Source organism: Myxine glutinosa, chromosome 2, assembly GCF_964187855.1.
Source record: "Myxine glutinosa chromosome 2, kmMyxGlut1.1, whole genome shotgun sequence".
Classification (NCBI taxonomy): domain Eukaryota; kingdom Metazoa; phylum Chordata; class Myxini; order Myxiniformes; family Myxinidae; genus Myxine; species Myxine glutinosa.
Genome location: NC_136262.1, coordinates 11,614,070 through 11,637,526, shown reverse-complemented (window position 1 = coordinate 11,637,526; position 23,457 = coordinate 11,614,070). Strand labels below are relative to the sequence as shown.

General features: G+C 41.3%; 1 protein-coding gene across 3 annotated transcripts in view; it reads left to right on the top strand.

The window, feature by feature from the left end:
* LOC137422041 (FH1/FH2 domain-containing protein 3) overlaps nt 1-23,457 on the top strand; it is a 375,404-nt gene that overhangs the window by 229,250 nt on the left and 122,697 nt on the right. For all 3 annotated transcript variants that reach the window (XM_078772994.1, XM_078772993.1, XM_068108729.2), the window contains exons 7-8: nt 12,964-13,075; nt 19,799-19,893. In XM_078772994.1, coding sequence (XP_078629120.1) covers nt 12,964-13,075; nt 19,799-19,893 — 207 coding nt within the window. The remainder of the gene's footprint in view (nt 1-12,963; nt 13,076-19,798; nt 19,894-23,457) is intronic.

Below are 23,457 nucleotides of genomic sequence, written 5' to 3'. Positions count from 1 at the left end.
GCAAAGTGTAGCTTGGGCAAAGAAAAGATAGCAAAGTGTAGCTTGGGCAAAGAAAAGAGAGCAAAGTTTAGCTTGGGCAAAGAAAAGATAGCAAATTGTCGCTTGGGCAAAGAAAAGATAGCAAAGTGTAGCTTGGGCAAAGAAAAGATAGCAAATTGTAGCTTGGGCAAAGAAAAGATAGCAAATTGTAGCTTGGGCAAAGAAAAGATAGCAAAATGTAGCTTGGGCAAAGAAAAGATAGCAAATTGTAAATTGGGCAAATAAAAGAGAGCAAAGTGTAGTTTGGGCAAAGAAAAGATAGCAAAGTGTGGCTTGGGCAAAGAAAAGAGAGCAAAGTGTAGTTTGGGCAAAGAAAAGATAGCAAAGTGTGGCTTGGGCAAAGAAAAGATAGCAAAGTGAAGCTTGGGCAAAGAAAAGAGAGCAAAGTGTAGTTTGGGCAAAGAAAAGATAGCAAAGTGAAGCTTGGGCAAAGAAAAGATAGCAAAGTGTGGCTTGGGCAAAGAAAAGATAGCAAAGTGTAGTTTGGGCAAAGAAAAGATAGCAAAGTGAAGCTTGGGCAAAGAAAAGAGAGCAAAGTGTAGTTTGGGCAAAGAAAAGATAGCAAAGTGAAGCTTGGGCAAAGAAAAGAGAGCAAAGTGTAGTTTGGGCAAAGAAAAGATAGCAAAGTGTGGCTTGGGCAAAGAAAAGATAGCAAAGTGTAGCTTGGGCAAAGAAAAGATAGCAAATTGTAGCTTGGGCAAATAAAAGATAGCAAAGTGTAGCTTGGGCAAAGAAAAGATAGGAAAATGTAGCTTGGGCAAAGAAAAGAGAGCAAAGTGTAGTTTGGGCAAAGAAAAGATAGCAAAGTGAAGCTTGGGCAAAGAAAAGATAGCAAAGTGAAGCTTGGGCAAAGAAAAGAGAGCAAAGTGTAGTTTGGGCAAAGAAAAGATAGCAAAGTGAAGCTTGGGCAAAGAAAAGAGAGCAAAGTGTAGTTTGGGCAAAGAAAAGATAGCAAAGTGTGGCTTGGGCAAAGAAAAGATAGCAAAGTGTAGCTTGGGCAAAGAAAAGATAGCAAATTGTAGCTTGGGCAAATAAAAGATAGCAAAGTGTAGCTTGGGCAAAGAAAAGATAGGAAAATGTAGCTTGGGCAAAGAAAAGAGAGCAAATTGTAAATTGGGCAAATAAAAGAGAGCAAAGTGTAGTTTGGGCAAAGAAAAGATAGCAAAGTGTGGCTTGGGCAAAGAAAAGAGAGCAAAGTGTAGTTTGGGCAAAGAAAAGATAGCAAAGTGTAGCTTGGGCAAAGAAAAGATAGCAAATTGTAGCTTGGGCAAAGAAAAGAGAGCAAAGTGTAGCTTGGGCAAAGAAAAGATAGCAAATTGTAGCTTGGGCAAAGAAAAGAGAGCAAATTGTAGCTTGGACAAAGAAAAGATAGCAAATTGTAGCTTGGACAAAGAAAAGATAGCAAATTGTAGCTTGGGCAAAGAAAAGAGAGCAAAGTGTAGCTTGGGCAAAGAAAAGATAGCAAAGTGTAGCTCGGGCAAAGAAAAGAGAGCAAAGTGTAGCTCGGGCAAAGAAAAGAGAGCAAAGTGTAGCTTGGGCAAAGAAAAGATAGCAAATTGTAGCTTGGGCAAAGAAAAGATAGCAAAGTGTAGTTTGGGCAAATAAAAGATAGCAAAGTGTAGCTTGGGCAAAGAAAAGATAGGAAAATGTAGCTTGGGCAAAGAAAAGATAGCAAAGTGTAGGTTGGGCAAATAAAAGATAGCAAAGTGTAGCTTGGACAAAGAAAAGAGAGCAAAGTGTAGCTTGGGCAAAGAAAAGATAGCAAAGTGTAGCTTGGGCAAAGAAAAGATAGCAAATTGTAGCTTGGGCAAAGAAAAGAGAGCAAAGTGTAGCTTGGGCAAAGAAAAGATAGCAAATTGTAGCTTGGGCAAAGAAAAGAGAGCAAATTGTAGCTTGGACAAAGAAAAGATAGCAAATTGTAGCTTGGACAAAGAAAAGATAGCAAATTGTAGCTTGGGCAAAGAAAAGAGAGCAAAGTGTAGCTTGGGCAAAGAAAAGATAGCAAAGTGTAGCTCGGGCAAAGAAAAGAGAGCAAAGTGTAGCTCGGGCAAAGAAAAGAGAGCAAAGTGTAGCTTGGGCAAAGAAAAGATAGCAAATTGTAGCTTGGGCAAAGAAAAGATAGCAAAGTGTAGGTTGGGCAAATAAAAGATAGCAAAGTGTAGCTTGGGCAAAGAAAAGATAGGAAAATGTAGCTTGGGCAAAGAAAAGATAGCAAATTGTAGCTTGGGCAAAGAAAAGATAGGAAAATGTAGCTTGGGCAAAGAAAAGATAGGAAAATGTAGCTTGGGCAAAGAAAAGATAGCAAAGTGTAGCTTGGGCAAAGAAAAGATAGCAAAGTGTAGCTTGGGCAAAGAAAAGATAGGAAAATGTAGCTTGGGCAAAGAAAAGATAGCAAATTGTAGCTTGGGCAAAGAAAAGAGAGCAAAGTGTCGCTTGGGCAAAGAAAAGATAGCAAAGTGTAGCTTCGGCAAAGAAAAGATAGCAAAGTGTAGCTTGGGCAAAGAAAAGAGAGCAAAGTGTAGCTTGGGCAAAGAAAAGAGAGCAAAGTGTAGCTTGGGCAAAGAAAAGATAGCAAATTGTAGCTTGGGCAAAGAAAAGAGAGCAAATTGTAGCTTGGGCAAAGAAAAGAGAGCAAAGTGTCGCTTGGGCAAAGAAAAGAGAGCAAAGTGTAGTTTGGGCAAAGAAAAGATAGCAAAGTGTGGCTTGGGCAAAGAAAAGATAGCAAAGTGTAGTTTGGGCAAAGAAAAGATAGCAAAGTGAAGCTTGGGCAAAGAAAAGAGAGCAAAGTGTAGTTTGGGCAAAGAAAAGATAGCAAAGTGTGGCTTGGGCAAAGAAAAGATAGCAAATTGTAGCTTGGGCAAATAAAAGATAGCAAAGTGTAGCTTGGGCAAAGAAAAGATAGGAAAATGTAGCTTGGGCAAAGAAAAGATAGCAAATTGTAGCTTGGGCAAAGAAAAGAGAGCAAAGTGTAGCTTGGACAAAGAAAAGATAGCAAAGTGTAGCTTGGGCAAAGAAAAGATAGCAAATTGTAGCTTGGGCAAAGAAAAGAGAGCAAAGTGTAGCTTGGGCAAAGAAAAGATAGCAAATTGTAGCTTGGGCAAAGAAAAGAGAGCAAATTGTAGCTTGGACAAAGAAAAGATAGCAAATTGTAGCTTGGACAAAGAAAAGATAGCAAATTGTAGCTTGGGCAAAGAAAAGAGAGCAAAGTGTAGCTTGGGCAAAGAAAAGATAGCAAAGTGTAGCTCGGGCAAAGAAAAGAGAGCAAAGTGTAGCTCGGGCAAAGAAAAGAGAGCAAAGTGTAGTTTGGGCAAAGAAAAGATAGCAAATTGTAGCTTGGGCAAAGAAAAGAGAGCAAAATGTAGCTTGGGCAAAGAAAAGAGAGCAAAGTGTAGCTTGGGCAAAGAAAAGATCGCAAATTGTAGCTTGGGCAAAGAAAAGATAGCAAATTGTAGCTTGGGCAAAGAAAAGATAGCAAATTGTAGCTTGGGCAAAGAAAAGATAGCAAAGTGTAGCTTGGGCAAAGAAAAGAGAGCAAAGTGTAGTTTGGGCAAAGAAAAGATAGCAAAGTGTAGCTTGGGCAAAGAAAAGATAGCAAAGTGTAGCTTGGGCAAAGAAAAGAGAGCAAAGTTTAGCTTGGGCAAAGAAAAGATAGCAAATTGTCGCTTGGGCAAAGAAAAGATAGCAAAGTGTAGCTTGGGCAAAGAAAAGATAGCAAATTGTAGCTTGGGCAAAGAAAAGATAGCAAATTGTAGCTTGGGCAAAGAAAAGATAGCAAAATGTAGCTTGGGCAAAGAAAAGATAGCAAATTGTAAATTGGGCAAATAAAAGAGAGCAAAGTGTAGTTTGGGCAAAGAAAAGATAGCAAAGTGTGGCTTGGGCAAAGAAAAGAGAGCAAAGTGTAGTTTGGGCAAAGAAAAGATAGCAAAGTGTGGCTTGGGCAAAGAAAAGATAGCAAAGTGAAGCTTGGGCAAAGAAAAGAGAGCAAAGTGTAGTTTGGGCAAAGAAAAGATAGCAAAGTGAAGCTTGGGCAAAGAAAAGATAGCAAAGTGTGGCTTGGGCAAAGAAAAGATAGCAAAGTGTAGTTTGGGCAAAGAAAAGATAGCAAAGTGAAGCTTGGGCAAAGAAAAGAGAGCAAAGTGTAGTTTGGGCAAAGAAAAGATAGCAAAGTGAAGCTTGGGCAAAGAAAAGATAGCAAAGTGTGGCTTGGGCAAAGAAAAGAGAGCAAAGTGTAGTTTGGGCAAAGAAAAGATAGCAAAGTGAAGCTTGGGCAAAGAAAAGAGAGCAAAGTGTAGTTTGGGCAAAGAAAAGATAGCAAAGTGTGGCTTGGGCAAAGAAAAGATAGCAAAGTGTAGCTTGGGCAAAGAAAAGATAGCAAATTGTAGCTTGGGCAAATAAAAGATAGCAAAGTGTAGCTTGGGCAAAGAAAAGATAGGAAAATGTAGCTTGGGCAAAGAAAAGAGAGCAAATTGTAAATTGGGCAAATAAAAGAGAGCAAAGTGTAGTTTGGGCAAAGAAAAGATAGCAAAGTGTGGCTTGGGCAAAGAAAAGAGAGCAAAGTGTAGTTTGGGCAAAGAAAAGATAGCAAAGTGTAGCTTGGGCAAAGAAAAGATAGCAAATTGTAGCTTGGGCAAAGAAAAGAGAGCAAAGTGTAGCTTGGGCAAAGAAAAGATAGCAAATTGTAGCTTGGGCAAAGAAAAGAGAGCAAATTGTAGCTTGGACAAAGAAAAGATAGCAAATTGTAGCTTGGACAAAGAAAAGATAGCAAATTGTAGCTTGGGCAAAGAAAAGAGAGCAAAGTGTAGCTTGGGCAAAGAAAAGATAGCAAAGTGTAGCTCGGGCAAAGAAAAGAGAGCAAAGTGTAGCTCGGGCAAAGAAAAGAGAGCAAAGTGTAGCTTGGGCAAAGAAAAGATAGCAAATTGTAGCTTGGGCAAAGAAAAGATAGCAAAGTGTAGGTTGGGCAAATAAAAGATAGCAAAGTGTAGCTTGGGCAAAGAAAAGATAGGAAAATGTAGCTTGGGCAAAGAAAAGATAGCAAAGTGTAGGTTGGGCAAATAAAAGATAGCAAAGTGTAGCTTGGACAAAGAAAAGAGAGCAAAGTGTAGCTTGGGCAAAGAAAAGATAGCAAAGTGTAGCTTGGGCAAAGAAAAGATAGCAAATTGTAGCTTGGGCAAAGAAAAGAGAGCAAAGTGTAGCTTGGGCAAAGAAAAGATAGCAAATTGTAGCTTGGGCAAAGAAAAGAGAGCAAATTGTAGCTTGGACAAAGAAAAGATAGCAAATTGTAGCTTGGACAAAGAAAAGATAGCAAATTGTAGCTTGGGCAAAGAAAAGAGAGCAAAGTGTAGCTTGGGCAAAGAAAAGATAGCAAAGTGTAGCTCGGGCAAAGAAAAGAGAGCAAAGTGTAGCTCGGGCAAAGAAAAGAGAGCAAAGTGTAGCTTGGGCAAAGAAAAGATAGCAAATTGTAGCTTGGGCAAAGAAAAGATAGCAAAGTGTAGGTTGGGCAAATAAAAGATAGCAAAGTGTAGCTTGGGCAAAGAAAAGATAGGAAAATGTAGCTTGGGCAAAGAAAAGATAGCAAATTGTAGCTTGGGCAAAGAAAAGATAGCAAATTGTAGCTTGGGCAAAGAAAAGATAGCAAAGTGTCGCTTGGGCAAAGAAAAGATAGCAAAGTATAGCTTGGGCAAAGAAAAGAGAGCAAAATGTCGCTTGGGCAAAGACAAGATAGGAAAATGTAGCTTGGGCAAAGAAAAGATAGCAAAGTGTCGCTTGGGCAAATAAAAGATAGCAAAGTGTAGGTTGGGCAAATAAAAGATAGCAAAGTGTAGCTTGGGCAAAGAAAAGATAGGAAAATGTAGCTTGGGCAAAGAAAAGATAGCAAATTGTAGCTTGGGCAAAGAAAAGATAGGAAAATGTAGCTTGGGCAAAGAAAAGATAGGAAAATGTAGCTTGGGCAAAGAAAAGATAGCAAAGTGTAGCTTGGGCAAAGAAAAGATAGGAAAATGTAGCTTGGGCAAAGAAAAGAGAGCAAAGTGTAGCTTGGGCAAAGAAAAGATAGCAAAGTGTAGCTTGGGCAAAGAAAAGAGAGCAAAGTGTAGCTTGGGCAAAAACAAGATAGCAAAGTGTAGCTTGGGCAAAGAAAAGAGAGCAAATTGTAGCTTGGGCAAAGAAAAGATAGCAAAATGTAGCTTGGGCTCACTGTAAGCAAAGCTGGAATTGAACTGGTGGGATGTAGCAGAGTGCGATGAAGAATTGAATAGCGGAGGGAGGATGCAGGGGAAATGGGGTAACAGTGGCAAGACGCATGTGGTTTTGATTTAGTCTGTTGATCTGCTGTGTTCCCTCACGCCTCTTTACCTTTTATTCATTTTTCTCCGTCAGACAGTCTCTAAGTCTCACCTCCCCTTCCTGGACCACCCCGGGCGACTCTTAAACCCTCTCGTTTGCACCACCTCGCACTACTCTTCTTTCCGTATAATCCCGCTCCCTCTGGCCTCCCACCACCCAAACCATACTGCATGCTCTCTTGGCTTTCTCTCATCACATGAGCATTAGCACAAGCAGATGCATTTCTGAACCTGTGTGAGAATTTTTGTTTTCTTTTTTTTACGACATTGTTGGTCGGTGGGATGTCGTTCTTGTTTCATGAGGCAATGTGAGGTTTGTGGTCTCCTTTCTGGATCCAAACATATTTTTCTTACTTTCCTATTTTTTCCACGAAATACCTGCCAAGAGCCTGCCATAGAGGTTTTCTAGGCAACTTCTGTGTGTCTGCTCTTGTCGTCTGCTTCCTCTTCTCCTATACCTGGCTGCCCATCACTTTACGTGCGCGTACCCAATATCAATGCTGTTCTATTAGGAATTTCATCGATTTCGCCTTTTGAGCAAATTATATTGAGGAGATTCATTTCAAAATTGGCACAACACTTTTTCTGGTAGTGCTGGTCACAACACCTCCGAACCTGAATCGTTCCCTGTAGTTCATGACCGGTAGTAAGAAGTGAAACCTGAAAAGCTTTGAAATAATTCTGGGATTCAAAGTTAGGTGTTACCAGTCTGGAAGGCCCATCGCTTTAATCACTCCATGATTCCGTTGTTTTCCAACAAAGCACTAGCGTACACTGATATATGCTTTCACTCAAAGTATTTTTGAATTGTGTGGGAATTTTTTGTTCCTGATTAATTAATTATACAGGTGGCCAAAATGTACATCATCCATGCAGTCGTGATAATTACTCATCCTTGTGGTTTTATTTTCCATCAATATCACACCCGTGTCAAATGAGTCACGTCATGCATCGCACAAAGTCTGGAACTTTGGCTTTGGTTTCCGTAATATTACATCATTTAATAGAGAAAACGGTTTTTTCAAGAATAGAGCTCATTGCCAAAGAGAATGAAGCAAAGTTATTCAGGCAAGAATGTACATCTCTGGATATTAGAAGATTTTGTACAATAATATTATGTGTTATCTGTGAAGGTGGTTTCTGTTAGGCTTCAGAAAAATGTGCATTCACGAAGCAATATAGCGGAGCGAAGAAAACACAATTGATAAACAAAGCGAAGAAAACTAGAACGGCACTCGGTCGCGCACATACCTCCGCCAAGCTGAACAGTTTGTGTTTTGTATCCCACTGATAGGCCGGATCTGGATTCGGACCTGAACCAAAATCTAATCGGCTTGTTCTTGTCACCTTACCAACTCGTCCACCAAGTTTAGTCAAAACACGTCCATAACTTTTTTAAATATCATGTTATATAATCGCTTTTCACCCGATCTGTCAATGGTGAAGATTCACTTAAAAATTAAATAATTCTCATATCCGAATCCGTATTTAGATCTTTACCAAAATCGAATCGATTCTTCCTTGTCAAACACCCAACTGGTCAACCAGGTTTCATCCAAATCCGTCTACAACGTTTTGAGATATCCTGCTATGTATCGTTTTTGGCCCGATCTCCCCAATGGTGAAGAATCACTTAAAAATTCTAGTATCCGGATTCGAATCCGGATCTTCACCAAAATCTACTCATTCCTTCCTTGTCACATACACTACCTCTCTGCCAAATTTCGTCCGAATCCGTCCACAACTTTTTGAGATCTTGTTCACAGACAGACAGACAAACAAACATAGCACGATACTTGCGAAATTCTTAAAATAAGTTGTTGGCCTATGTTGACCTCAAAAATACTTAGTGGTTGAATTCAGTGTCCAGATATGCAAAGCCTCTTAAAATCACAAGTCAATCAGATGAAAATTGAGGATTTTAGAAACTTGGCCTATGTTGACCTTTTGGTCTATGTTGACCTCAAAAATACTTCGTGGTTGAATTCAGTGTCCAGATATGCAAATCCTCTTAAAATCACAAGTCAATCGGATGAAAATTGAGGATTTTAGAAATGTGGCCTATGTTAACCTTTTGGCCTATGTTGACCTCAAAAATACTTGGTGGTTGAATTCAGTGTCCAGATATGCAAGTTCTCTTTAAATTTTAAGTTAATAGGATGAAAATTGAGGATTTTAGAAACTTCGCCTATGTTGACCTTTTGGCCTATGTTTACTTCAAAAATACTTGGTGGTTGAATTCAGTGTCCAGATATGCAAATCCTCTTAAAATTTCAAGTCAATCTGATGAAAATTGAAGATTTTAGAAATCTGGCCTATGTTGAACTTTTGTCCTATGTTGACGTCAAAAATTGTTTGTGGTTGAATTCAGCGATCAAATATGCAAGGCCTTTTCAAATTTCAAGTCAATCGGTTGACAATTGAGGATTTTAGAAATTCGACCTATGTTGACCTTTTGGCCTATGTTGACCTATTGACCTTTTGCCCCCAAAAACAATAGGATTTTTGCTTATGACCAACTCTACCATTTGAAGTTTCGTGAAGATCGGTTGAAAATTGTGACCTGTAGGCGACTGACATGCAGACAAACAGATAAACAAACAGACAGACAGGGGTGAAAACATAACCTACATCCACCTTCGGTGGCGGAGGTAAAAACATATCGGCTTCAGATCACCAAATATTGTAAGACAAAATGCAAAAGGGGTAAGATTCAATTTTAATGAAACAAACTTTTGAAGTACTTGTATTTCTAACCTTATAGTGTCGTTCCAAGATAAAGTAGAGCGCAAACCTCCGCCAGGCTGAACAGTTTAAGTTTTGTATCCACCTAATAGGCTGGATCTGCATTCGAACCTGAACCATTCAAACCTGAACCATTCGAACCTGAACCATTCGAACCAAAATGTAATCGGCTCGTCCTTATTACCTACCCAACTCATCCACCTAGTTTTGTCATAATTCGTCCACAACTTTTTGAGATATCATTTAACTATATATCGTTTTTGGTCCTATCTCTCATTGCTGAAGAATCACGTGCAAATTTAAAAATCTCGGGTCCGAATCCTCACCAAAATCTAATCATTTCGTCCATGTCACATACATACCACATACTTGTACCCCAAGTTTTGTCCGATACGGTCCATAACTTTTTGAGATATCCTGCTCACAGACAAACAGACAGACAGGAGTGAAAACATAACCTCATTCTACCTTTTCGGTCTACTCGGTGGCGGAGGTGCAGTCGTGTCCAAAAATATTGGCACCCTTGCACTTTTTTCAAATAACTCACAATTTTCTCTAAAAATAAGTTGAAATTTATAAAAGTATTTGGTCTCCACAATTCTTTATTTCACTGTTAATATCACAGTACCTTTGTTTTTGATTCAGAACTTAATATATCCTTTCAGATCAGAAAATATAAAGAAATGGCATTGACAAAATTATTGACACCCTAGACTTGATATTTGGTAGCACAGCTTTCTGACACTGGGTTGGACATTGCACTCCAAAATGCCTTGGTAATCTCCTGATTTCATGATGCCATGCACATATTCAAGGTACCCAGTGCCAGAGGCAGCACACCAACCCCAAAACATCACTGAACCTACTGAACCTGTTTGACTATAGGGAAGGTGTTCTTTTCATTGAAGGCTTCATTTTGTTTTTGTAAACATAGAGATGATGTGCTTTGCAAAAGCTCTAATTTGGTCTCATCTGTCCGCAGGACGTTCTCCCAGAAGGATTTTAGCTTGTTCAGGTGGGTTTTGGAAAACTTCCGTCGGGCTTTCTTCTGTCTCTCTCTCAGCAGTGGGGTCCTCCTGGAACTCTTACCATAGAACCCCTTTTCATTGAGTTGGCGACAGATGGTGCGAGTTGAAACTGTCCTACCTTGTGTCTGAAAGACAGCTTGAATCTGTTTGGCAGTTGATTGAGGTGCTTTCTCCACCATTCGATCAATCCTTCCCCTTCAATCTTTGATCAAGTTTTCTCTTGCGGCCACGTCCAGGGAGGTTGGCTACAGTGCCATGGGTCTTAAATTTCCTGATAACGTTGTTTTATGGTGGACACAGGAACAACAAGGTCTCTGTAGATGGACTTGAAGCCTTAAGATTGTCCATGCTTGGCTACAATCTTGTGTCTGACCTCCTCAGACAATTCTCTGGTTTTCTTTCTTTTCGCCATGCTCATTGCGGTACACACAGTAACATAAAACAGCAGAATGACTCCTTTTCTCTATTCAAACTGGTTGAATAAGTGATTTTTATATTGCAGGTACCTGCAACTCACCATAGGTGAGTTCAATTTCAAAGTAAAGGAGAATCACCTGCTTGAAATCTAATTGTTTCTAACAACTTCTAAAAGGTGCCAATAATATTGTCGGGGCCATTTTAGGATTTATGTGTGGAATAAGCTAAGATTTCGTGATTTTATTCAGCTTTTTTTTGTTTTGTTCTACTGCAAACCAAATAAATACAAATGTGGATACCAAAATAATTTTTAATTTCAACAATTTTTTGCAAAAAATGGTGCATTATTTGAAAAAAGTGCAAGGGTGCCAATATTTTTGGCCACAACTGTATATATGTGAAGTTGCATGACAGATCAGAGTTTGTGTACATGATTACAAGTTGTCTATTCTTGATTTGATTAATTGATCGAACATGAGGCAACTAAATACTAGTGTGAATGTTTAATCAGGATTTAGTCTTTCTGTTTCTTATTGTATCCGTTTCTGTATACGATCATCTTGTCTTGATGAATCTATCTGGTTATCGGTACATCTGCTGTATTTTCGTTTCATAATCTCAAATTGCTTTGAGAATCTTTCCCATATCGATGCACGGCTGGATTTTTTGTCGGACTTCCTTTTCGTTATTTTTATTTGAGGGTTTATGAGGATGTGGGAGTGCTGGAATGAGGATGCAATTTATTCAACTCTGAGATCACTTTTTCATGTTCTGGCAATTCCCTTTACTGTCTTCATAACTTATTCTCCTTTCTTTTTATGGCCATTCATTCCCTTTTTTTCCTGGAACTTCCGAATCATACTCTGTGGCTTCCTGTCTTGTCGGTCATTTTGGTCATGTTGCCTCACGTTTGATTGCAGTTTATTTTCCCGTCACATGTCTTGTTACACTTTCCTCAGAGGGAATCACAACAGTGTTGTTGTTTTGTTAAATCAATCAACACAACAGCAACAGCTATAATGAAACCTCACCCGGACATTTTCCAAAATCTATTCTATAAGAGAGCAGTCTGTCTGGCACCATTTGTCTCAAAGATGGCTGAACAGATCTTCGTCAAACTTTCAAGGGTTCATCAGTGAGTGCCAGGTAGTGCTTTAGGCCCCAAAAAATTAAGAAAAGGTCGATTTTTAAAAATCACTCCATGGTGCCTGAGCCTTTGTAGCTATGTGAACGGTAATATTAAATTACCCCCGGATAGTGTGTGTGTGTGTGTGTGTGTGTGTGTGTGTGTGTGTGTGTGTGTGTGTGTGTGTGTGTGTGTGTGTGTGTGTGTGTGTGTGTGTGTGTGTTTATGTGTGTGTCTCTGTAATATTATAATACTCATAAAAAGCCCACCAAATATGACGGGTTGGAACAGTTTATTTGACGGTGCAACCTCGTGAGCCTGCCAAAGTCTGAAGCCTCGGCCTAGTGTCTGGTGTGCTTATAAATCTTCCTTATTTATTAGACATCATACGGATGTCAATGGACACTCATTTTACTCTGCGCATGTTGCACATCACGTGCCGCAAATTTCACCTCCCTGCGCCTTGTATTTATTGGGTTTTTTTTAACGCTTCTGTACACCGCCATTGGGGCCCGGTTTGCAAGCCACCATCTACAATTCCAGTAGAAGAGACATAATTCCTCTTTTATGGAAAATGTTTTTCGAGTTTGTTTTATCCTCAAAAATAGACCATAGTGAACACACATTTGTGTTAAAAGATTGTACTCTAAAACCTAACCTTATGAAGGGGGACAGACATCTGTGCAAACACACAAACTGACATTGTGTTTTATATGGTAGATTGAATATGAAAGTTTTCCTCTGTGGGTGCAGGGAAGTGTTTTAGGCACCCACAAAAATAGGGGAAAAAAACCATATTGATTTCTTCAAAATGCCAACAGGATTAGAACATCACCGGGAAACGCCGGGTACTCCTGCTAGTCAATAGGAGTAAAGGATCAATAAAGGAAAAGAGGGAAAAATATTTTGTGGGCCATTTCTTTAGTTTGTACACGTGGTTATAACGTTTGTTTTAGTCATGTGACTGTGCTTTAGTTTGGCTTGACGAATGTTCCCATTGACGTCTCGCTTGATTGAGGATATTCCTTGAGAGCTAAACTCATCTTTATATTTTCTGTTCATGACCTGATTTTGTGTGGTTCCTACTAACATGTCTACAGTTCAATCTCCTTTGGATAATGATCCTATAATCCCATTAGGACTGTAAATCAAAGTGTGGTTATGACTTGGTGATTCAGCTCTATCTTCCCGTGTCCCCCACTATGCTGTCCCTTTGCGGACTGATTGCACCATCTGTTGAATGCCTCTCTCCAAATGAACCGTGCAGTTTCGGCTTGTGGCTCGGACGGCACTGAAACTACTCCTGGTGTTTGTTGAATATACGGAAACCAACGCGCCGCTGCTCATCCATGCTGCTGCCTGTGCTGATCAGAAGGCCGGTACGTCAAGTTATCACTTCCACTAGGACGTGTGGATTTCCACTTCATATTGTCATTTATTTCTTATTGAATTGAATTGTAATATCTGCTGGTTGGTGCTTATCTTCCACAAGGAGCACAGCATTGAACCCTATTTTATGGAATGATATGCTTTCAACTGCCGATGCCACTGTTTGGGTTCTTCCCGTACTAGAAGCTGCAATTATAAATCTAGGAAGCAAACTGTGACCTGGAAGAATCACAACATCTCTCTTCATAAATATTATATATCTGCTTTCACAAGCAGTATTTTGCATTTTATCACTTTTTCTCATATAATTGCAGGTTTTCCACTGTAAATATCATACATACAGTACATACATACATATTGTCGCGCAACCGCCAAAATTTATATCAGGCGATCACGGATGCCGATCACGAAGGCTTTAACTCCGAGGCGGAAGCTCAATGGCAGATTCCAAAATATAAAACACCTAAGCGCGTGGAATGGAGGGAAACAGCGCAAGCCCCCACAGCCTTATCTATCAAATCAATCACCCGGGAAACTGCGTTCAGGTATTATATACAAAAAGTAATATAAGGGTTTATTGAATAACAGGCAGGGACAGGAAAATACGCGCCGGTAATGAACTATTCTAAATCGGGATCCCGCACACCAGATATCAAAAACGAGACGAGGGGATATGAATACCAAAGAAACACGTCTTTTATGTCGAGTGTATTCGCGGATGCGGCTTAGCTTGTCTTTGTCGTCTTGGTTGTTTGCCGTCCACCACGGCCCCGCCTTGCCCGACCGCACACCACGAGGTCCTTCGCTCCAAGTCCCTCAAGGCCCCGCTCCAAGCGCCACGCGGCCCACGCAGGCTAGCGGCTCCACACGGGGTCGACTCCAACCAAAGTCCTGCCGCGTCTCAAACCCAACTGCTCAAAACGGACTCGGGCTCTGCACTGCACTGCCAGGAATCCAACTGCTCTGGATCAACTGCGCTGAACTGCAAACTGCCAGGAATCCAACTGCTCTGGATCAACTGCCAACTCTGCCCGTGCGCACCTCAAACGAACTGCCTGGCGTTCTCTCACCACTTAAACATTAGTTAGACCTTTAGTACAACACTAAATGCTGAACTCATGCTGAACTCGACTGTCAGGATCGCACCTCAAAACGAACTCCCGATCAGATCTGCACTCCTCACTCAACGCCCAGCAAAGGCGTCCGGCCCTTGTTAATATCTCTCGCCGGTGACGTCAGCTTTGCTTTGCGGTCAGCTTTGCCGTCCACCACGGCCCCGCCTTGCCCGACCGCACACCACGAGGTCCTTCGCTCCAAGTCCCTCAAGGCCCCGCTCCAAGCGCCAACCATGCAGGCTAGCGGCTCCACACGGGGTCGACTCCAACCAAAGTCCTGCCGCGTCTCAAACCCAACTGCTCAAAACGGACTCGGGCTCTGCACTGCACTGCCAGGAATCCAACTGCTCTGGATCAACTGCGCTGAACTGCAAACTGCCAGGAATCCAACTGCTCTGGATCAACTGCCAACTCTGCCCATGCGCACCTCAAACGAACTGCCTGGCGTTCTCTCACCACTTAAACATTAGTTAGACCTTTAATACAACACTAAATGCTGAACTCATGCTGAACTCGACTGTCAGGATCGCACCTCAAAACGAACTCCCGATCAGATCTGCACTCCTCACTCAAGGCCCAGCAAAGGCATCCGGCCCTTGTTAATATCTCTCGCCAGTGACGTCAGCTTCTCGTCAGTGACGTCAGCAACTGAGAAGGAAGTTGAGGAAGCGATAAAAGCAATGAAGGGTAGAAAAGCGGGAGGGCCGACGGGAGTTGTGGGAGATATGTTGAAGGCAGCAGGAAGTTGGGGGTGTGAAGAGAATGACAGAGATCTGTAATCTGGTGGTGAAAGAAGGCCGCATTCCAGTGGATGGGAACTGAGTACCCTCGTCCCTCTATACAAGGGGAAAGGTGACCCTCTGGAGTGTGGCTCGTACCGAGCGATAAAGTTATTGGAGCATGGAATGAAGGTATTGGAAAGGGTGTTGGAGAGGAGGATAAGGAAGAAAGTGAAGATCGACGAAATGCAGTTTGGATTTATGCCAGGAAGAGGAACGACAGACGCGCTTTTCATTGTGAGGCAGTTGCAGGAGAAGTACATGGAGAAGAGGAAGAAGTTGTTTCTTGGGTTTGTTGATCTGGAGAAAGCATTCGATCGGGTTCCACGCAAAGTATTGACATGGGCATTGAGGAAGTTAGGAGTGGAGGAATGGTTGATCAGAGTAGTGATGCCAATGTACAAAAGAGCATGCACAGCTGTAAGGACGAAGGACGGGAACAGTGGTGAGTTTGAGGTGAAGGTGGGAGTGCATCAGGGGTCGGTACTAAGTCCACTACTATTTGTAGCTGTGATGGAGGTGCTGGCTCAGAACGTAAAGGAGGGTTTACCGTGGGAGTTGTTGTATGCAGATGATCTGGTGTTGATAGCGGAAAGTATGGATGGACTGAAGGAAAAGATGAACACGTGGAAGGAATGTATGGAGACAAAAGGTCTGAAGGTGAATATCGGAAAGACGAAGGTGATGGCAAGTGGTAAAGCATGTGGTGAGGTGGAAAGAACTGGGAAGTGGCCCTGTGCTGTGTGTAGGAAGGGTGTCAGAGTGAACTCCATTCAGTGTACAATGTGCGCTGAGTGGGTTCATCAAAAATGTAGTGGTCTGAGAGGGTCATTAACCAGTGTGGCAGCTACATTCAAATGTAAGGTGTGCACAGAGGGAGCTGCAGATGGAGGAAATGTTGAGTTGGATCTTGGAGATGGCGTGAAGCTGGAAGGTGTGAAAACATTTTGCTACCTCGGAGACATGCTGAATGGAGAAGGTGGATCAGACTCGGCAACGGTTGCTCGAGTGAGATGTGCATGGAAGAAGTTTCGGGAATTGAGTGGCGTGCTGATGATGAGGGGAGTGTCGTTGAAGCTGAAGGGAAAGGTGTATGCTGCATGTGTGAGAAGTGTTATGATTTATGGGAGCGAGACATGGGTAATGAACGTAGAGCAGCAACGAAGGTTGGAAAGGGTGGAAATGCGAATGGTTCGACGGATGTGCGGAGTATCGTTGAGAGAGAGGAAGACAAATGATAAATTGCGAAAGATGATGGGAATAGAGCCTGTGATTGATGCTGTGAAGAGGAACAGGTTGAGATGGTTTGGTCATGTGTTGAGGAAGGATGAAAGTGACTGGTTGAGAAGAGTGATGGAAATGAATGTAGAAGGAAGTAGAAGACGGGGAAGACCGAGAAAGACTTGGCTAAAGATGGTGGAAGAAGAAATGCGGGCAAGGGGGTTAACAAGGAGAGATGCAGAAAATAGGGCAAAATGGAGAAGATTGTCATGGGGACCGCAAGGCTAACCCCCGCTCTAGCAGGGAAAATGGCCTTTAAAATGCATGTTGTGTGTTGTTGGTGACGTCAGCTTTGGCACACTGCTCTGCCAATCAGAGCCTCCCCCGACTCGCCGGCTTGCTCAGGTCACGCCCACTGCGTCACTCCAACTCTCCTCCCTGCTCCGTGGTCCTTGTGTTATAGCACGTGCTATGCGAGGTGGGTAGGCCTCTCGGAGGTGTAAATAGTGGCGGCCAATTGTGGCGGTGTTCTAGCCTGATTTCTTCCTAAGTCATGTCAGGGGGGAAGGCGTCATTTAGTGTTGTACTAAAGGTCTAACTAATGTTTAAGTGGTGTGCAGTGCCAAAATGGACAAAGGTTTGGCTACCAGGTGAGACATACAAGGGCTCTACTCATTATTCCCTACACTACTTAACACACGAATCTCCTGGTAGATTCACAATCATACATCTTAGCCGACAAAACGCCTTCACATGACTTATTACAGGTAGATTCCCGATCGCGACAGTTGAAGCATGTTACCTACTCAGATCTACTCTGCTCTACATATTGCTCTACCAAATTCGTAACAATATGTATAGGTTGATCTATAATTCCATGGCTTACTGATTGTTAACTTCGCCCATTCCCAAAGGGACGGAAGAGGCAATTGTAAACAGTCCGTATGTCTGAGAGTGTGCACACACATCAAGTTTAGTATAGGGCCCTACCTTAGCCCTACCTTATAGTTTAGTATAGTAAACGACATTGCAACTTTTCTTGCTTTATCTTTTACCCTAAGCCACAGAATTACTAAAATAACATGGTATTTTTATGAGTATTTGAGTGATGACAAGTATAACTGGATTGTTAACGTCCCTGACTTCATCCATATATCCATAACTCCCCTTCTCCTGCCAATTTTGCAATTTTCTCCTTGTGTTAATATTCCAGTTCCCATTGTTAATTACGAGCAACGGTACCCACCCTATGGGCGGGGCTTAAATTGGGAGACCCAAATGAAAAGGCAAAATATCAGAAATTGAAGGCTTTTTTTATTTTAAACGATTTATATAAAACATCTGTAAAATCATATCGCACGCAAATCATCAAAATCTAAACAGTATTTGTAGAATTTCAATAAAAGCCACATCACTGTTCATATCGGTAATTATTATTCCATCGTGTTTGGAAAAACTGGAAAATCGTAAAAATTGGAAAAATTGGAAAATTGGGGGAAAAATGGAAAAACAATATCGCCTATTTTATTCCAGGGGGTCCCAGGATTACCCACCCAAAATATCGTTGCAATCGGTCCAGCCATTTTTGCGGTACCTGGGAACAGACGGACAGACAGACATTTGGTGAATTATAGTAAGACGATATAGTAAGATGGTGAATTATTTTACACTAAACAATTTTCAACGCTAATGTAAGTTGGCCATCTGTTATTGTCCATTGCTGTTGCTTTTATGTTTATACAAATGACCTCTTTACCACCAATCATACATACAGCATGTGCAACAAGTTCATCAGATGAAGATGGAATTTGCAGAGGTCTGCGGATTGCAGTGACAGAGAGAAGTCATTAAGAAATTGATTATTTTGGGCAATACAATGGGAATTGTGATTGGCATTGTGATGGGCAGGGCAGTACGATGGCCAGTTTGATGGAAAGTGTTGTTTATACTTTGGCAACACAATGGGAATTGCAATGGGCAAAGTGATTGGCAATGCAATTGGAATTGTGATTAGCAATGCACTTGGCAAAGAAATTGGAATTGTGATTAGCAATGCAATTGGCAAAGTGATTGGCAATGAAATTGGAATTGTGATTAGCAATGCAATTGGCAAAGTGATTGGCAATGAAATTGGAATTGTGATTAGCAATGCAATTGGCAAAGTGATTGGCAGTGCAATTGGTGTTGCAATTGGAATTGTGATTGACAGTGCAATTTTCAGTGATTGGCATTGCGATTGGAATTGTGATTGGCAATGCAATTGGAATCTTGATTGGTTTTTTGTCATATAGTCACGTGGTACTTTATTAGTCCCCTACCCGTTTCACCGGAGGAGGGGACAATAGGTTTGCTCTCGGTCTGTCTGTCTGTCTGTCCGTCCGTCCGTCCGTCTGTCTGTCCGTCGCATCTGTGGGTTTTTTTAGACTTTTTTTTCCATATCCTTTAACATATTCAACTGAAACTTGGTACATGGCTTTATTGTTATGATAAGTTGCAGAACAAGTTCGTGTTTCAGGGCGTTTCACCAAATTATCAGAGTTATGCCCTTTTTATACTTTCAAGATATCACATCGTTAGGGGACATGTATTGTAAAGCAATTCTCGCTCTTGTTGTTTATATTATGGAAACCTTTCCCTTTGATAAATAAAATGGTGCTCGTGTAGATTGATAGATTGATAGCTCGATATATTGAAAACGTGAATATAACACGTTAGTTACATCTATGTGTTGGATTTTGGAATAGGCAGATGTTTATTTCAATTATCATTTCATCCCAATAAGGTAGTTTTTGGATTAACCAGATGTCATCTTTATACTTGCTGTCGAAATATGATTCAACTTGGAACTAACTGTACTCAAGGCCCGTACCTCAATGATGCAGAACAGGAGTGTTGGCATCTGATTGGTACCGACAGCACATACCATCTCACCGCGCACGCAGACGGTGACAAACATTGGGAGGAACATTTAAAAGGCAGTTTCTGAATTCAATAATTTTTTCCTAGCATCCCAGGTGTTTTCTGCACTCACACATTTTCACTTTTTCATCCTCTGACTGCCTTATATATATATGCCTTCAAATATGGCACGTTCACAGGGGGCTCTTGCCTGTGTGCGGAATGTGAAGCATTCCTTCCTTACAGCACTTGGAAAAATCAAGACTTGTTCTTGAATTTCTGGGATGCTGCAGGGAGTAATCTTTGGAACCTGAAGATGAGAAACAAAGGGCTATTGGTGAAATAAAAAGAATTAAACCTGAATGTCCATTTACACACACACCACACACATACAGACACACACACACACACACACACACACACACACACAGACACACTGACACAGACACACCGACACACACACACACACACACACACACACACAGACACACACATACATACAGACACACATGCACACAGACACACACACACACCGACACACACACACAAACACACACACACACAAACACACACACACACACTGCTCGCTAGCTCAAATCAGAAGCATTGATCGATGATTGGGAATGATGTATCATGTAGGAAGTAGCAGGATCATGGAGATTATTGACCTCAGCTGACCCCAAATGATTTGCTTTGGCAGGAAAAAAATCTTGGTCTACCCTCATAAGCGTCCTTGGTGAAATGGATGGCATGGATACAGAGCTCCTGGTCTTTACCTTGACCCTCCTCAACAAGGTGCGTCTCCATTCCAGGTTTGATCACAACATTGAGTCATTAACCAATCCAGTCTTTCCCAGCACCCTCTCCAAAATCCCTTTGCACTTTTTACTGTACTAGCTCTTCTCAAGCTTCTTGTTGTGCAGACAAACATAATCAGCACCACCTGGTGGTTTTAATTTTATTTGGCTGCAGTTATCCAGTATAAGCTTAGAACGATTTTGTCCACCGTCATGTTTGTGTGTGTATTTTTGAACAATAACGGAGATGGGCAATCAATTAAACATAACACGTTCAAAAGGTTATCAGAAGAAGAGGCGAAAAGAAATGGCAACGTTTGCATTTTTTATTTTTCAATCCAAACATACATATCATGACGAAGGAAAACTTTTTTTTTTTTTTTGATACAATCTACTACTCCGATGCCAACTATCGGGGATGCCTACTCGCGGCAGTTTTAATACAAATCGGGAATCAAATATTCCCCATTCCTCCCTGCTGCCTGGATTTGTCAGGGCAGAGCAGTTACGGACAGAGTGCCGATCGGTCTCCATGGACCGGCCCTTTCCCTCTTGTCTCTCTCTCTCTCTCTCTCTCTCTCTCTCTCTCTCTCTCTCTCTCTCTCTCTCTCTCTCTCACTCTCACTCTCACTCTCACTCTCACTCTCACTCTCACTCTCACTCTCACTCTCACTCTCACTCTCACTCTCACTCTCACTCTCACTCTATCTCTATCTCTGTTTTGGCCCTGACCTCGTGAAGGTGGGAGTACACCATCCTGAATGTGGGGGATCTCTGGGTTACTCCTGCGAGATCGATCGGCTGTCTCCGTGCCACAGACTTGTTCGAGAGAACTGTCCGGGGCTATACAACAACAACAACAACATCTACTACTACTCCAACTTCTTTAAAGACCCGCAGTTATCCCCCACTTACTTGTGAGGTCGGCTGGGGAAGATTTTTTTTTTATGGCCCAAGTCTTTCATGATCAACTGAATGTGGCAGGAATTTGTAAATTGATCAACGTCAAATCACAAGCATTGATCAATAAATGGGAATGATATGCTGATGTTAACTCACCTATGGTCTTCATGGAAAACTCTTTAAGATCTTTTACATTTACAGATTGTTGTTAGGAAATGGAACACTCTGCTTAATATCCATCCGAGGGATTGCCAACTTTGTGATGCGTTGTCCTGTCTGTGAAAGACCAATTTGACGGTTTATAACTGGGCCAAGAATCAAACCCAGAAAACAATACGCACCTCCAATGCTAGCTGTAAAAATAGTAGCAATACCCCAGGTGCTCACCTGGTAGAATAAACAGTATACTGCACTGCACTGACTAAAGGTATTTTAAACCAATTTCAGTGGTTGCTGGAAGACAGGGCAGCATGTAGAATCATACTAACATAAAATCATAAGACTTTAAACAAACAAACAAACAAAAAAAATACCTATTTTGGGGGCAACATCACCTCCCACCCCATGTACCTCCTCAGACCCCAATTTTTCCAACGCCTTGAACAAGCATTGTACACCACGGATGATGAAGGTTGTCGTGAAGTTTCATGGAAATTGTGTGTGTAGGTTCTGAGAAAAAAGCAAATACCTATTTTTTTTTGGGGGGGGGGGGGGTAAGACCCCAACCCCCCCCCCAATAGACCACCTTAAACCCCTGATTTTTTTAAATGCCAGGAACAAACTTTGGTACATCATGGGTGATTAAGGTTGTGGTGAAGTTTCATCGGAATTGCATGTGTAGTTTCTGAGAAAAAAGCAAATACCTATTTTAGGGGGAAACCCCCCCGTAGACCCCTAAAGGGGCAGATTTTTTTAATGCCATGAACAAACTTTGGTACATCACGGGTGGTGAAGGTTGTGGTCAAGTTTCATGGAAATCGTGTGTGTAGTTTCAGAGAAGAAAGCAAATGTATATTTTGGGGGGTCAAACCTGGACTTTGACCCTCAGTAAACCCCTTTAGACCCAGATTATTTTTTTTTATGCCTTGAAAAAAGTTTAGTCACGACATAACAAATATCGTTTGTGCCAAATTTGATCACAATCCCATCGGCGGCTTCAGAGAAGAAGTTTCAAGTGTTTACGGACTGACGGACTCATGGACGGACTGACGGACTGACAGACTGACTGACAGACTGACGGACTGACGGACTGACGGACTGACTGACTGACTGACTGGCTGACTGACGGACGACGCGCCATTGCATAAGCTCGGCTGAACTTCGTTCCGGGTGAGCTAAAAATGGGGCAGGTAAGGTACGAACAATGGTTAAACATGTAAACAACGCTGCCTCACTCATACACCTCTTGGACCACACCACACACTACAAGCTCGCTGTCAAGCAACAGATGCGCACACTCATGGGCCAAACCACACCTGCTCAATCAAATATAACATAACAGGCTTTCCAGAACTTCTTAGCCATACACCACCCAATAAGTCGAGGTGGAGGGAGTGGGATGGAAAAATGTCTGTGCTCTGGAAGTACATGACTGCTAAAATGTGTTTACGACTGTTTGTGCATATCTATACAACACCATGCAGACAACGCCATGTACAAACCAGAATTGTAGCACACTTTCGATGATAATGGTTTACTTAAGTTTGAACGCTTCTTACTTTGTGGACTGACATGTGACTAAAATATAGGAATATAAATACAAGCCACATGCCAGAGGTAAGACAATAAAGGAAGTCTGTGGATCGTAGATGAAAAGTCACCTGCATTGTCCTGTACCCTGTGTTAAAAAATATCGGTGCCTTGTATTAAGAGCAATTCTTGGTTGGCTGTACTCTTTTCTTGTGTGTTTGTTTGTGTATACATGTGTTGGAATGGCGACTCGCCCAGGATTGTGCTCGCCTCCCTAGCCAATGAAACTGGCATGTATGTATGTATGTATGTATATATATATATATATATATATATATATATATATATATATATATATATATATATATATATATATATATGTATGTATGTATGTATGTATGTATGTATGTATGTATGTGTATATATATATATATTATATATATATATATATATATATATATATATATACGTATATATATATATGTATGTATGTATGTATGTATGTGTATATATATATATATATATATATATATATATATATATATATATATATATATATATATATATATATATATATATATATACATACATATATATATATACACAGTCGTGGCGAAATATTTTGGCACCCTTGCACTTTTTTTCAAATAATTCACCATTTCTTCCAGAAAATTGTTGAAATTAAAAAATCATTTAACGACAGCAGAAGTCCATCTACTTGAATGCGGCCTCAACTTTAATACAAGTGATGCTGCTGTTGTTGACTTCATCGCGGCTCTCGAACCTAGAATCTACAATCTACCCTCGAACAAGGAGACAAAGAACGACAACGTGCACAACTCACCACAACACTCGTCAACCTGAAACGCAAGTTGTACATAACATCCGACGAGTCGAAAACGTTACAAAGTCTCCGCCAGGATAACTCCATCATCATAGTCCCCGCCGACAAAGGCCGTGTCACGGTCGT